The sequence below is a fragment of the Plutella xylostella genome, chromosome 12, assembly GCF_932276165.1.
Source record: "Plutella xylostella chromosome 12, ilPluXylo3.1, whole genome shotgun sequence".
Lineage (NCBI taxonomy): Eukaryota > Metazoa > Arthropoda > Insecta > Lepidoptera > Plutellidae > Plutella > Plutella xylostella.
Window position 1 is genome coordinate 9,841,185 of NC_063992.1, and position 14,948 is coordinate 9,856,132.

Below are 14,948 nucleotides of genomic sequence, written 5' to 3' on the forward strand. Positions count from 1 at the left end.
CCTAGGGATATGATTATATACCTAGGGATATGATTATATACCGGAACATAGTTATAAGAAAGCCATTCATTACTATCTTACTAGGGATATAGTTATAAAACGGACCAAGTTTAGTGATATACTTATATCACTAGATTCAGTTTAGTGAAATAGACATTTGAGTGTGCGGAGTGTGTGTATTACAAGATTAAGTTCAGTGTTATAAATATACCTATTAAGTACTTGATTAAACTTAGTGAAATAGAAATCTGCCATACATTATATACAGAAATTTCCTGTCATTAACGTGGGGTCTTGAGTTCTTGCAGAGATACCCAAAATAGATCGTGGGCCACTGGACCAAAAAAATGTAATAGGAAAAGTTTTAGAAAAGAGAAATAAAAATCATAAAATAGGTACATCAGTGGGAATTTTGAAAGACTGGATGCCAAGAAATGCTATTCAGCTTTCAAACATTACTTTCAATGATCCTATACCGAATGAAAGCTTGTCATTGAGAGAAATATGCCAAAAATTGTCGCGCTTTGGTGGCCAAGGTTATTTAAAATGTTCCTGTAAAAAAACGAATATACAGTGTTCTACCAACAGATGTGCCTGTAAGAAGCATGCTGTTTTATGTAATTCTAGATGTCACTATTCGTCTACTTGTCCGAACAAGAATAAAAAAATAGGTACTTCTAATAAAACCAAGATCTCAACTTAGTTGATAATTGATAAGAGATAAAGATATTATGTCAAAACTTTTTATTATCTTTAAAAGAATTTTAATATTTTTTTTGTTTTAATTTTATTGTTGATCCTTAAATTCCAGAATATATGATTGTTTTAATTATAATTTAAATTACTTTAATACTGGTTAATGACAAAAAGTAACTAACTGCAGGAAACACAAATTAGATTTTTTAATCAAGATAAAACCAATATACTATCGTTTTATTTAATTCTATATGGCAGATTTCTATTTCACTAAGTTTAATCAAGTACTTAATAGGTATATTTATAACACTGAACTTAATCTTGTAATACACACACTCCGCACACTCAAATGTCTATTTCACTAAACTGAATCTAGTGATATAAGTATATCACTAAACTTGGTCCGTTTTATAACTATATCCCTAGTAAGATAGTAATGAATGGCTTTCTTATAACTATGTTCCGGTATATAATCATATCCCTAGGGATATAATTATATCCCGGCTATTACTATCTTACTGCGACATATATATCATACTAGCTGTCCCCGCGCGCTTCGCTTCGCCTTAAAAAGTTTTCCCGTGGGAATTCCGGGATAAAAAGTAGCCTATATTCAATCCCAGGGTCTAGACCGTATGTATACCAAATTTCATTCAAATCCGTTCTGTAGTTTTGGCGTGAAAGAGTAACAGACAGACAGACAGACAGACAGACAGACAGACACAGTTACTTTCGCATTTATAATATTAGTTAGGATTAGGATAAAAGATTTGAATAAAGTTAGTTTTGTTTTGTTTTGTTTTCATTTCATTTCATTTATTCATTCACAAAATTACATTGTATTTGAATTTACTATAGACAAAAATATAATATAACATGCATAAAAAATATCAAATTTCAGATGTTTTCAACAAACACTGTGAATACCAGCACATAGGAGAAGAACATAGAACTAAGAAAAGAAAATAAAGCGTTCACAATTCACAAATTGCTCTTTGACAGAGAGGGACAAACTTTTCTATGTATGTATAAGGCAAGTATAAGGGTGTTAGTCTATAGACTGTCAATGATTATACAAATTATAGTTACTGGTTAAAGTAATGTCAAATAATCGGAGGCAAAACTTGAGTTTTTTTTTTATAAGTACAAGGGAATTATTTTTCCATCAGTGCACGACTTATCTTTTCACCCTGTATTTAAGTATTCCGCTGAAAGTATTTTTTTTGTTCTCGTTAAAAGTTTTCTTTGCGACATACAGTTAGGTGAAAGTAACTTCTCAAGCGCAAAGTTTCAGAGACTCTGAATTTATGCATTTTTTTCCTGGAATTGAAGTAATATCCTGTTACTGTTGATTACTAGCTTTTCCCTCCAGCTTCACTTCGCTTTAAAAAGTTTTCCCATGGGAATTCCGAGATGAAAAATAGCCTTGCCTAATGCCTATGTGTTACAAGCCAAAGTGTTAGCTTACTTTATGCCAAATTTCATAAGGGTAGTTTTCTATCTTTCTATTTGTCATTTTATAGGTACGACTGTGACGGAGGACCTGAAAGTTGAAGCCCGGGCTGTTTGTTCATTCAGCACTAAGTAGATTAGGGAAATATTTTTAAAAATCTATTATTCATTACTATTTACTTTCTGACTTTCTCGAACCAGTTATGTGAGTGGCACTGACATCACAAAGGAATGTCGTCGAGTTTTACCAGGGTTTACTCTAAATAGTTTGGCAAAAAAACTTACTACCTAACTCCCCAAAATAAAACTTTTTTTTTCCACTATTATTTCAGTTTTGTGACTGAAGTGTTTATCTACCTGCCATGCCTCCTAATCAACAAATTAACTAACTGAAAAGCCATATCATACAAAGACATAACATCAAGAAAAGGTTATTCGTCCAAGATGTGACCATATCTACGTGATCATGCCCACTTATATACACAGGTTTCTATAAACAAAAGTGACGTTAATTTCAATGAAGGCACGTACGCAGATTCGCCATCTTGCATACCTTCAGTCGTAATTTTCTTGATCATTCCAAGAATTAATACAGAAGTCGTGCCAGGTGGTGGCCAACCGTGAAATTAGCGATTAAAAGAAATGTGTTTTAACCGTGAATTTTTTAGTTGAGTTATTTTTTTGTGCTACAGTGATTGAGTTGTTACTTTCAGGTGAGTGTTAAATTGTTATTATGTAAATACACTCACGGGCAATGAAAAGGTCCACTGAGAAAAAAAACCAAATTACTCCTTAACGGAAAAGGCTAGCTTAATGACGCCTTCTGCAACATTGAAATACATTTACCAGATCATCAGGACACATCAAACAATAATATTTTGATAAAATTTCAAATAATTATTTATTGAATTAATTTAAATAAATTAAATAAAATTAATTAATTATTGAAAAAATTGGGTTCGTTTGGTGTCGGCATTTTGTGAGTGGAACTCTTTCATTGCAAGTGAGTGTACAATGTAATTTAGAAAGTATATTAGTTCTGTCGTAAACATTCGTATGAGATGGGAAGTTGGAATATATCTAAACGTTTTCGCGCTTTTCGACTCAAGTTATAGAGTTCATTGCAAAATAGCAATTTGTTTCGGGATTTTGCAGACTTCCCATAATGATAAATGCAATTAACTATGAGTATACAAAAACTACAACATAATATACTGAACTTCTATATACGGCTGTAATCGCCGGCTGAGAACTTTCTGATGAACGTCAATTCTTTGACTCTATTATCTATTTTCCGTACACTGCTGTACAATTAATTCTACATAATATGCCACTCCCAAGAAGCGCCACTACAACCTGTCCTTGGCCTTCCTCATCCAGCCACCACCCGCTTACTTGTCTATATCGTCGAAGCGTGGGGGGAGGGCGTCCCACGCTACACATGCCAGATTTTCTCTACCTTATATGTATTGGTGCCGACATACCTAAGTAATTAGTGAATAATTTACTTACTCCAAATATATCTCAAACAATTTTAGTTTATTGCCGTGGAAGCCTTTAAAAGAACACAACCACAACACAACGATTGATCTTCTAGATTTAATTATCAGACGAGCGTTAATTTTAGTTAAGACAGGCTTTAGACAATAAATTTCAAGTCTGTAGGTGCGGAAAGTTCTAGGTTTTCTGCAGACAGTCTGATTATTATAATTAAATAAGACATAACACTTGCGAGCAATGAAATAGTTCCACCTGTCATTGCCGTTCCATAAACTCTGTCCATTATATTATTGGTTTTTTGACATTCGAAATCCCATACATATTTGATGACTGCAAACATAGAACAACGCGGACTCGGGTGTACCCTCAGGAAGCGTCATAGCGATCTTTCTTGATACAAAAAAGTCTGCCAATTTTTGCGGGGGGAAATTTTACCGTTTACCATGATTATGTCTCATGGGACATGTTATTATGAGTTTTAATTCCCAGCAATAAGAGTTACGTGAAGTGACATTTAACAATGAACACAGTGTCTTCATTTTTCTTGCCAATGGATGTAACAATTATCGATAAGTGATATCGATGATTCGAGAACATGGGTTAGAAATACTAATTTCAAATTAATTAGGCATAAGTTAAATTTAATTATGAATGATTAATAAACGAAGTCACCCGCTTGTCGCTGTACATTTATACTCAGGTGATAGGTCACGAGCCGTATCGCCGTTTTTGAATGAGTACAATGCACTGAAGTTGTCGGGTAAGTGGGCAACCCGACGGTCAGATGGTTTCAAGCCGCCCCTTAACGACTGCTGCCGAAGCAGCAACCGGGACCCACGGCTTAACGAGCCGTCCGAAGCACGGAAGCGTCCAGAAAAGAACCACTTGAAATCGGTAACCCATGCTGTACCAATGGCTGATCGTGTCAGTTGTTGGTTAACCTCAGTGATCAGTTACGATTACTGAAGCCAACTCGACTACGGACGCTTCCCAACTATGATCTTTTTTGTCGATTAATAGGTACATATATCTACATACCGGTACATCACTATTGCATTTTTTTGGCATTGGTTGCTAGGAAACAGCTAATAACAATAAACCATGATCAAATCTGTGATCAAATCCGGAATCCGGATAATCTATGAATTGAAGCTGTCATTTTAGTATGTAAACAAATCATTTTCTATGAAACAAACGCTTTGCCAACTAGATTGAGTCTAGTGAAAATTTAAACTGCAACTAGTTTTTATAAATCGGTGGGCCTTTCTGGCCTACTACCCCGGCAGAGGGGAACTTCTGCCTATTTCGTCTCCAGACCATTCATACTCAATGACTGCAAAGGAAATCCAACTTTACTTACCAGACATAAGGAAATGTCAAAAATGCAATAACATAGTGGAAGCTCTATAATTATTATGTCACTAGAACTTTTCATTGCTCGTGACTCTCGTGAGTGTATTAAATTTATAATGAAAATAGGCCTGCCTTATATTTTATTGGAAACTCAGGGTGTTTAGGAAGCACTACCTTGACGTTAGCGCTGCTATTCTAACCACGACTCCATCATTGAATTTTGTAAAACTGAAGTAACTGTCCTGTAATGTAGGAATTGTATGTAGAATGCATTATAAGTATATGTGTAACTTGCCTTACATCGTAAGCAATTATACCTACAATTAGGTATATTCTAAAACGTGGAAACTTTGATTCGTGTCTAGACCAATGCTCAAGTAGGTCAAGAGCATGATCACAAAAACATCGTGCAGTTATGTAAATAATGTCATGTTCGATGGTGTGAGAAATGCCGATCAATCAGGAAATAATGTGAAGCATGTTTTGTGAAGTAAGCTTAAATTATATAAGTACCTACCTAATTAAGTAACTTACCTAATTATTGTAATTATGGTGAGTAAACTAAATCAAATTTGCCGGGCTTAGCACATTGGCTGCAAATTTTATTGACTAATGAGTGGAACCAATCACTTACGTGCGCAAGGGGGGTCACTCTATATGACGAAAAACTAAGTTTTAGAACGGTGCTGAGCCTATTTCGTTGTATTAAACGTGCCGTTTGTTCATTTTTGTCAGTATAGAGTAACCCTTCAGTAACCCTTTCACGAATAATTTTGATTTAGTTATTAGGAGGTATATCTGATCACGATTAGCTCCTGTCGGTATTCTTTGAAATTAATACAAAAAAAATAGATTTACCAGATATTGGCACAATCTTTCCGGAGCTAAGTATAGGTACCTAACCATGCCACAAACACACACATAATCAAGAACATAGACCCTTACCACTATTCATTTTGGGCGTATAAAGCACAGCTTGAGTCCAGCCGCGCCAGATAGCGTACTCCAGAACAAACGGCATGGCGCCCAGCACCCCCGCCGGGCAGCAGTGCACCAGCTGGCCTAGAACTGTGCTGGCCAGCCACAGCAGCCGTCGCACATTCATGCTGGAAACTGTAGTGGAAAAGGACTTGTGAGAAAATGCTACAAGTATTTTCAAGTTTTCATAATTTTACTGCAATTTTCGTTGCAATAGGTATGTTTTCATATTTTCATTTCATTTGGGGAGAGAAGGGAGAAAAGGGAGGGTAGGAAAGGAAGCTCATAAAAATAAATCAAAAGAGGATAAGATAATAGACATATTCCTACCGTAACTCACTTACGCATTTTGTTTTGTCAACAAAGGTGTAGGTACTTACATACATACGTTTTATGATTATATTGAGTTAAAAAAAGAAAATGGTAAGTACCTACCTAACATAAACAGAAACATGAGAAACGCTCATTCATGAAAAGGGGAATGAAATTTTATTCATCCCGAGGAATCCTTTCAATGTAATTATATCTTGGACGAAATTTTCATTTTCCCGAATTGGCAACGGTAACACAAATCGAAATTTGAATACAAGCTTAGATTAACAATATAGGTACGAACAAGATGTTGTGTCTCGTGTCACAAAAACAAAGCAAAAAAAAATCGCATTTTTTTTACTGTAAAACCGTTTTAAGTTCAACCTAATGACAACCATTGCACCAATTAATAAAGTCACGAATCTTCTAACCGAACTAACTGAAAGCTCTAGCTCAGTGGGGTGTCTCTTATCGATTTTTGCACTGGCACTCCATCAAGTTCGCCTCCAGTGGAATCGTCTCGACAAATAACACCCCACTTCTTCCAACTGAGCTCTTATTTTCAATTAGTTCGGTTAGAAGATTTTTGACTTTATACATTGGTGCAACGGATGTCATTAGGTTTAACTTCAGTCGATTTGACAGTAACAAAATGCGGTCAGTTTTTGGTTTGTTTTTCTCAATGACAAAAGAATAAAGAGAGGACCTGGCATAAAAATCGGTACTTAAAAATATATCGTCGTCTCTTTTTAACTTATTGGTGTTATCGTACGTAAAAAAGGACAACAGTAGTTTTGTCTTTGCCTAAAATTACAACATTGCGACCGGTCGCCATGTTGTAAACGCCATTTTAATTGAAACCAAAGTTTAGGTAAGCGCATTTTTTTCGTGGATATGCCATGTCACATGTCCTCTCTTTATTCCTTTGTCATTGGTTTTTCTACGTTAAATAGGCATCTCTTGTCATATATTTACTTTGTCTAAGTTGCAAAGTTAGCGTTCCCTGACACACAGATACAATTCCAGCTTGTACTTACATGTATTTTTATATAGTTTGTGCGTAGGTACATGTATTTTGAATGGAGCTTTTGTCTGAAATTCGCGGGAAGTAACATAAAGCGATGCTTACAGGATGAAGCTTCAGATTATGAGTCCTGTATACAGGGGGATCAGCTACCCACTGTAAAGCCGAGATTTCCCACGCTTAATCTCTGACAGTAAAGGTTATTATGTCTTACAAGTCTGCGGTAAATAGGCGCTGTTTACTAAATCTTTCCTCTATAGATCTATGTTCTTACAACTGTCCAGTCAATTCTTCAGACTTCTTTACTTGGTCGGTACTAATATTTTACTTCATGGCATGTAAATTAAAATATAAGATTAGTAAAAACTGATTACACGTACAATACTTTGTACACAATGTACTTTGCCTTTATATTTTTCTACGTAAATATTGGTTTTAACGTAAATAATTAAGAAATTTCGTTTTTACTTATTTTACATAAACTTTTTCTTACGTGATTTCTAATGATATTTTTTTTACTTTTACTTTTTGTTGTTTTAAGTAAGTACCTATTTATAATTTTCAAAAGGTACCTCTCTGGACTTACCGCTTCTTGGAGGTTCGATTTCTTTATGAAAATGAAACTGTAATGTACAGTAGTGGTAACTGAAAATCAATCATTCATGTTTCACGTTTTCATTAGGTGGGGGCTGCCAGATACTGTTTTCAGTTGGTAAAATGGCTTTTATAGTTAAGTATGTTCTCGAAAATTGTTTATAAATATGTATACGAATACTTCACCTCAAAGGCTCAATACAGGAAATATTCAGAATCAGAATAAACACGACCCTTTTGCGAAATAAAAACTTCAAGATTTTCAGACTTTTCGTGAGGAAAGCCCTTATGTTTACGTAAATGAATACTGCACTACTCAAAGGCTACAGAAAATAGTCAGAATAGGGTTCCACGACTCTTTTGCGGCAAAGAAACTTCTAGATTGTAAAAAGCCTAGCACGTAGTGGCCAGCCTTACTACTAACATGCTACAAAATATTAACTAATTACATAAGTATATTTTATTATTAATACTTTTGGGTGGTCATAATTTTTTTCAAACCTGCTGTTCTTTTGGTAACCCTAATTTAAAAATGACTAAATTAAACCTTAGCATTAAGTATACAATACAGTCGTGTCGGGTGCATGCCACCTAAATTCATTTATCATATTTTGGTGTGATATAACAATCACATTTGATTAATTATCTTTCCTTTATAGCCACATAACATTAGTACAAAAGCCGTAGAAATTTATGAAAATCATACAAATGATTTATTTATTTAGGTTAGGATTCCGTTCCATTCTGTTAGTGAAGTTATATTTTCTTTTGTCTATAAGTACCTAATGTTTTTTTTCTAGATTTCCCTATATCTGATAGGAAATGTTTTATGGTGAGAACGGTAATAATAAAAGGCTTCGCCAATATCTTATTCTAGATAAATAAGTTTGATGTAAGGTGGAACTCCAAACTACCATTATAAGTACTTCTTTATCTATCTTTTACATCAATTTATTTACTGGATGAACCACTTGGTCATAATCAGATTATATATGCGCTCTTTTGGTGTCGGTAATGGTAGAACCATGTAGCAAAAAAGGCTTTCATTGCCATTACAATCAAAGTAAAAGTCTTTCGTGTTTTCACAGAATGGCGCCTTCGACAGTCACGGAAACGGAAGTGCAAACAACAGACAACTCCGCATTCGCCGCGAGAGAGACGAAGACTTGGGAGATAGTATACAGAAGAGAGAGAGACTACGACCAGGAGACGGTCGAGAGAAAATACAACTATGACGTCATGTTGCCGAAAAACGACCCAGCATTTTTGAAGCCAATCCGAAGATGGGAGAGAGATGTTATGGGGTTCCTGACACCATTGAGGTGGAAGAATATAATTGCGATCACCACTTACCATCTGATTGGCATCGTGTGGTTCCTGCACTATCTATCCAGAGGCATGCTGCCGAAACTACAGACTATTTTGTTTTGTAAGTACCTACCCTTCTTAAATATACTTAGCACTATAAAGGAAACTCTGTATAACTGAACTGTAGTAAATAATATCAATAAGTTAACATAGCATAAGTAGTAGGACCATGGATCTCTACCGCCAAATAATAACGTAAGTAGTCGAACAATAACATAACATCTGTATAATATTAGGTACTTATTACCTACTCCTATGTGTGTAGCTAATGTATGATGTGAGGTACTAACATTTTCAAGTAATAATAGAAAATGTTATGTTAGGTTACACGAGCGAAATGATCATTACCATAACATATTATCTAGGTAAACCTACTTGCTGTAACCTAGGTACCTAAATACTTAATAAATTCAAAACTTGCAACTCGTGCCGGATTTTAAACGTGAAATAGTTAAGCTCGACTGTACACAAAGCTCAACTAGTATCAATGAACAATAGACGACTCGTAATTTAGCTCCCGGACCAGCGTTTTACTGAAAATTCATAAAAGTTTTTTCAAAGGCGACTTAGACTGGAATTTACCTTATTTGAACTTTTATATTTTTCCGTCCATCTTTCAGTAGGTAAGAACCAGGTAGTTAGAGATAACACGTGTATTCAGCGGAAACGGAGAGTTCGGAATGGAGAACAGCTATTTCTCTTGCCATGGTCACTGTAAAAATTCTTTCAGGTGACTGTGCTGCGACTTTTTAAGATTAAACTGTTTGCGCTATTGGGACGGATAGTTACATAATTTATTATTATCTTTTGTACCGTGTGGATTATATACCTACTTAGGTACTCTTTAATAAGCACCACTAAAGTATGCTTCAGCGATATTCTGAAATACAGGTCACATATAGCCGGTGGTGACATGACATGAGCATGAGGTCACGAGAAGTGAAGTGAGTGCTCATGCTTATTCATATCATAAATTATGTGAAGCATAAAATTAAATCACTTTAATTGGCGCGCTGGGGGTAGGTACTTAGGTACTTACTACACGGTCACATTATCTCTGGACCTGGCTGAAATGTGAACGCCCGCCCCTTTCGCCTTTTACCCCGTCGCACTTGCCTGCTTTAAAATTCTGTAAAATAGCGTTCTTTAGAGCAGTTAACCGTGATTTAAATGTTTTAGTGCACATGCCAATATCTCCATAGTCGGAGCATAACCAGGAATTAGTGGTTGACTTTTGACACATCTGTCAAGAATTTTATATGGAAACGACGTTTGCATATAATTGACTAACCATCCCTGGTCGGTTATCGCCCGGTTACATAACCGACTATGTAGAAATTGGCACTAAACTTAATAGTGGGTGCTTGTCAAACTATAAGGCAATCGGCTTACTTCTTTTAAGGCAGCGTGAACTCCTCTTTATCTCTCTTGCTAACCTAAACTACCTCTCTCTCCGCAGGCTGGGTGATGGGCTGGCTGGGCGGGTTTGGCGTGACGGGCGGCGCGCATCGGTACTGGACCCACCGCGCGTACAAGGCCACCCTGCCTCTGCAGGTCGTGCTGATGCTCTGCTACTCGGTGTCTGGACAGGTATGGACTAACACAAACACTAGGTAAAGTTTGTTTTACACTCACGAGCAATGAAATGTCGGCACATGAAATGACCCCATTTTGTCGATTGCTGGACATAATAGGCCACTCCGTAGAAGCCCCACAATACTCACCCACGTCCTACTTTATACAACCACTATGTGTAACCTACTTAAATGCAATTTCTATAAATCATCTGACTATCTCGTATCTACCAACACAAACTACAACCTAAACCTCCTTACAGAACACGATATTCGAGTGGGTGCGCGACCACCGCGTGCACCACAAGTTCTCTGAAACCTCGGCGGACCCTCACGACGCGAACCGAGGCTTCTTCTTCAGCCACGTCGGCTGGCTGATGATGAAGAAGCACCCCGAGGTCATCAGGCAGGGCAGCAAGGTGGACATGAGCGATATTCTCAATGATCCTCTCGTGCGGTTCCATACTAGGTGAGTTTGGTCGTTAATAGAGAAAAATGCCGACAAATATTTAACCCTTTCATTGGGTCAAACTTACCTAAGTATTTTTTCTTGGGATTGAGTACCTAAGTAGAAACATAAAGACGAAAGCCATTTTTGCGCAACTAGAGTAGCTACCATACCGAGTACCTACTCGTATGATGAATGTAATGTTTTTAAAAATAGATTTAGATTGAATACCTGCTTACAGCACGTGTGGGTAAAAGTTTTATTTGAATCGTAACTACTGTGAGCTGCGGGATGCGTGTGCATCGGGTAGATATGAACGTAGTCAACAAAAAGATCAAGACCCATCCCCAGCGCTAACAATTTGATTAGAACACTCTTAGGGTAGAGAGTAGAGATAGATAAACCGATAAATAACAAAACATATTTTGTTATGGCTAACAAACAAGTAAGTACTTACAATTATCATGATCGATGTCATCTATAAGTATTTTTTTATTGAAGATTTTGAGATGGCCTGTGGTTTCCAGTATGGGAACTATATTTCTTGCCAGCAAAGTTTATTTTTGTCATCAACTTGTATCAGCAAATTAATAGATCAACCGCAACAATATATTTTTGTCCTCAAATAAATAAAAAGTGTCCTCTGGTATGAATCAGCAAATAATATCAATACAAAAATCTAAAATAATAGATGGATTGCCAAAAAATTTGAGTTCATTACATAAATAAAAACTTTGTATGCAGAATATTATTTTTGCTCCTCAAATAATAACTGCGCCCGCAGAATAGTAGATTTGCCAGCAAATATATTGACTCTAGGTCGCATGTTGCGATTTCTTTTTAATTCATATTTTATCAGCATTGCAGTAGTTACATTATGATTGGTCCAGTTATTAAAACATTATAATTCGTTAGCAATTTAACACATGAATTTACAAATTAGCGGAGACGGTGCTATGGAGAGAGCTATGCTTGGAGTTTCTCTGATGGATCGTATCAGAAATGAGATTATCCGTCAGAGGACCAAGGTTACCGACATACTTAGCTGTCAAAATATGCAAGCTGAAGAGGCAGTGGGCTGGTCATATCTGCCGAAGAACCGATAACCGTTGGGGTAGACGAGTTCTCGAGTCGAGACCACGAACAGGCAAACGGAGCGTGGGACGCCCTCCTGCCCGCTGGACTGACGATCTTAGGCGGATAGCCGATAGTGGTTGGATGAGGAAGGCAGAGGACCGAATGTTGTGGCACTCCTTGGGAGCGGATCTATCTCCACCAGTGGATGATTATTGGCTGATGATGATGATGATGAAAAGAGGAAGTTTAAGTTTTAATTACAATAAGATTGCTTTTGATTAGAAGAAGATTAAGGTTTAAGTTATAATTAGAAGAAGGTTGTTTATGTTGTTTTTAATTAAGAATATTGATGATTTAAACTTAATTTTTTGTTTCATTTAAATATTAAACATAACATCGAGTTATGTGGACATACCTATTAAAATATATACATAAATGTTAACTTGCCACTTGATCATAAATCCCGGCAATTTTAAGTGATTAATTGTTGAATTGATTTAAAATTGTTTGGGGGCAAAAATTTGCTGGCAAATCTACTATTTTGCCTTCAAACCTATTATTTAGCAAATTCAAAACGGATTTAATTGGCGATCGTTTAAATGACACCCTTCCAGTATACATAACTATTTTGCTGACTGTACTTACCTTGAAAACATAGTTAGAGCGCGGAAATTATTACTCTTGAGATGAAAAACTTTTAAACTTTTAGTTGCAAACTACTTAGTTACACTTTAATTAAAACTTACTCGAAATCAGTTTTGCTTTGCCTTATCAGTAAGTCTAGTACTTACGGGTTTGATAGTTTGTCGAAAACTATTAAAGTTTTCGTTTTCTCCTAACGCGACTCTAACGGAAAGTAGTTAGTTATTAGGAAACTTTTGACAGAAAATACCTATATAACGCAGATGACAGAAGCTGCAGTTTTCGCAAATTGTAAACCCCGCACCTACTAGATTCCCAGACCACATTCCCCTATTAGTCACCAATCATTTTAGATCACCTCTCCTCTATTTCCGTGATTTGTATGTACTACCATTGACTTATATATTATTATTATTATTAGCGTAAGGACAAGCCCAACTCCTCAAGAAAATGGCACCATCGTGCTAGCGGTAAAATCTCATATAGGTACCTAAGTATCTGTCATAATTTGTTTGAGGGACCGCGCGCGGGTGACATTTTCTAAACCAAACCATCTGACGGGCGCATCTTTCCTGTTGAAATCATTAGTTTGCACTCTGCACTGACCTCACCACCACCTTCCCTCCCCAGATACTTCCAGCTCTTCAAGCTCCTCCTCTGCTTCGTTCTCCCGTCGCTGGTGCCGCGGCTGTGGGGGGAGAGCTGGGGCTACTGCGTGCTGGCGCAAGCCGTGCTAAGGCACCTGCTCAACCTGCACTTCACGTGGTCTGTCAACAGCTTCGCGCACCTGTGGGGGAACAAGCCTTACGACAAGTGAGTGCTTATAGTTTTTATAAGTGCCTGGAAGGGCTAGCAGCGTATTAAAGACGTGACAGAAGTATTTTGCATCGCGCTCACTCACATCGCGTAGCCTCAAGAGCGAGAGTGACGGAGAACTTTGGTCACGTCTTCATTGCGCCCTGTGCTGATAAATTTGAGTAAGTAGGTATACATTTTATCTACCGGTATGCGTGAAAGTAGCAGCCTCCTCAAGTGACCCCAAACTTAGTACCTACAGCTCTAGCTTGGTCAAAGGGTTATCTCTGATGAAATGTTTCTCTGATGAACATAGGTACAAACTTACAGTTTATTAAATTTTGTGTTGTAAAAACTCATATCGATATTGGAAATTCCACGGGAAAAACTTTGAACCGCGAGCTAGCAACAGCTATGGAGCGAGGCTAGCAACAGCTAGTTTAAATAAAATAATAGAAATCACACAAAGCAGAAAGGGTCACACAAAAGCAAACAGATTATTATCGCAGATCTCTTCAACGCATTTAGATAGCTAAGCTCAGTAAGCTCTTAACTCTATTTACCGACTCACTCCAATGCCATTAAGGAATCTCATCCAGACAATCTTTTCCAGATCAATAATGCCTTCAGAAAACTGGGGGGTGTCTGTGGTGGCGATGGGCGAGGGCTGGCACAACTACCACCACACATTCCCGTGGGACTACAAGGCGGCAGAACTGGCCTACGATTTGAACCCAACAACTTATTTCATCGACCTATTCGCTAAAATCGGCTGGGCCTATGATTTGAAGAAGGCATCGCCCTGTCTCATTAACGCTGTGGCTTTGAGAAAGGGTGACTTGAATTATAAGAAACATTAGTGTTTTGTATTAAGGGCCTAGTACATAAGAGAATTTAGACATAACTTTATGAACTTAAAACGTACGTAGTGCGATGGGTGTAATGTTTGTAAAAATAGATTTAGTTTCAATACTTATGTAAGTATGTGGATAATTAAAGTGAGAGAATACTTCATTATAATAAGTAATTATTGTAAAAGTTATTAACCTGCACCCAATTTAAAAATCATATGATCCATGCATATTGCATAACATCAACTTACCTCTACTCGTGAACTTTATTACAAGGGTTCCTG

The 14,948-nt window shown here is 36.9% G+C and overlaps 2 protein-coding genes across 2 annotated transcripts in view; one reads left to right on the forward strand and one right to left on the reverse strand.

Moving 5' to 3' along the window:
• Positions 1–6,327, reverse strand: part of LOC105390399 — a 26,946-nt gene extending 20,619 nt beyond the window's left edge. The window contains exons 1-2 of the mRNA XM_048624469.1: positions 6,324–6,327; positions 5,947–6,114 (exon numbers count right to left, since the gene is read on the reverse strand). Of these exons, the coding sequence (XP_048480426.1) occupies positions 5,947–6,114; positions 6,324–6,327 (172 nt within the window). The remainder of the gene's footprint in view (positions 1–5,946; positions 6,115–6,323) is intronic.
• Positions 2,724–14,802, forward strand: LOC105390381 (stearoyl-CoA desaturase 5). Its single transcript, XM_048624506.1, has 6 exons — positions 2,724–2,861; positions 8,998–9,338; positions 10,737–10,867; positions 11,115–11,320; positions 13,649–13,831; positions 14,427–14,802. The coding sequence occupies exons 2-6, from the start codon at positions 8,999–9,001 to the stop codon at positions 14,671–14,673; spliced, it is 1,107 nt and encodes a 368-aa protein (XP_048480463.1). The 5' UTR covers positions 2,724–2,861; position 8,998; the 3' UTR covers positions 14,674–14,802.
• The last annotated feature ends 146 nt before the right edge of the window (positions 14,803–14,948 follow it).

Excerpts from the sequence above, each read along its gene's own strand:
- LOC105390381 (XM_048624506.1), top strand. The coding sequence starts at position 8,999 with ATGGCGCCTTCGACAGTCACGGAAACGGAAGTGCAAACAACAGACAAC. Across the intron at positions 9,339-10,736 it reads ACTACAGACTATTTTGTTTT|GCTGGGTGATGGGCTGGCTG; the intron begins GTAAGTACCTAC and ends CTCTCTCCGCAG. Across the intron at positions 11,321-13,648 it reads CTCGTGCGGTTCCATACTAG|ATACTTCCAGCTCTTCAAGC; the intron begins GTGAGTTTGGTC and ends TTCCCTCCCCAG.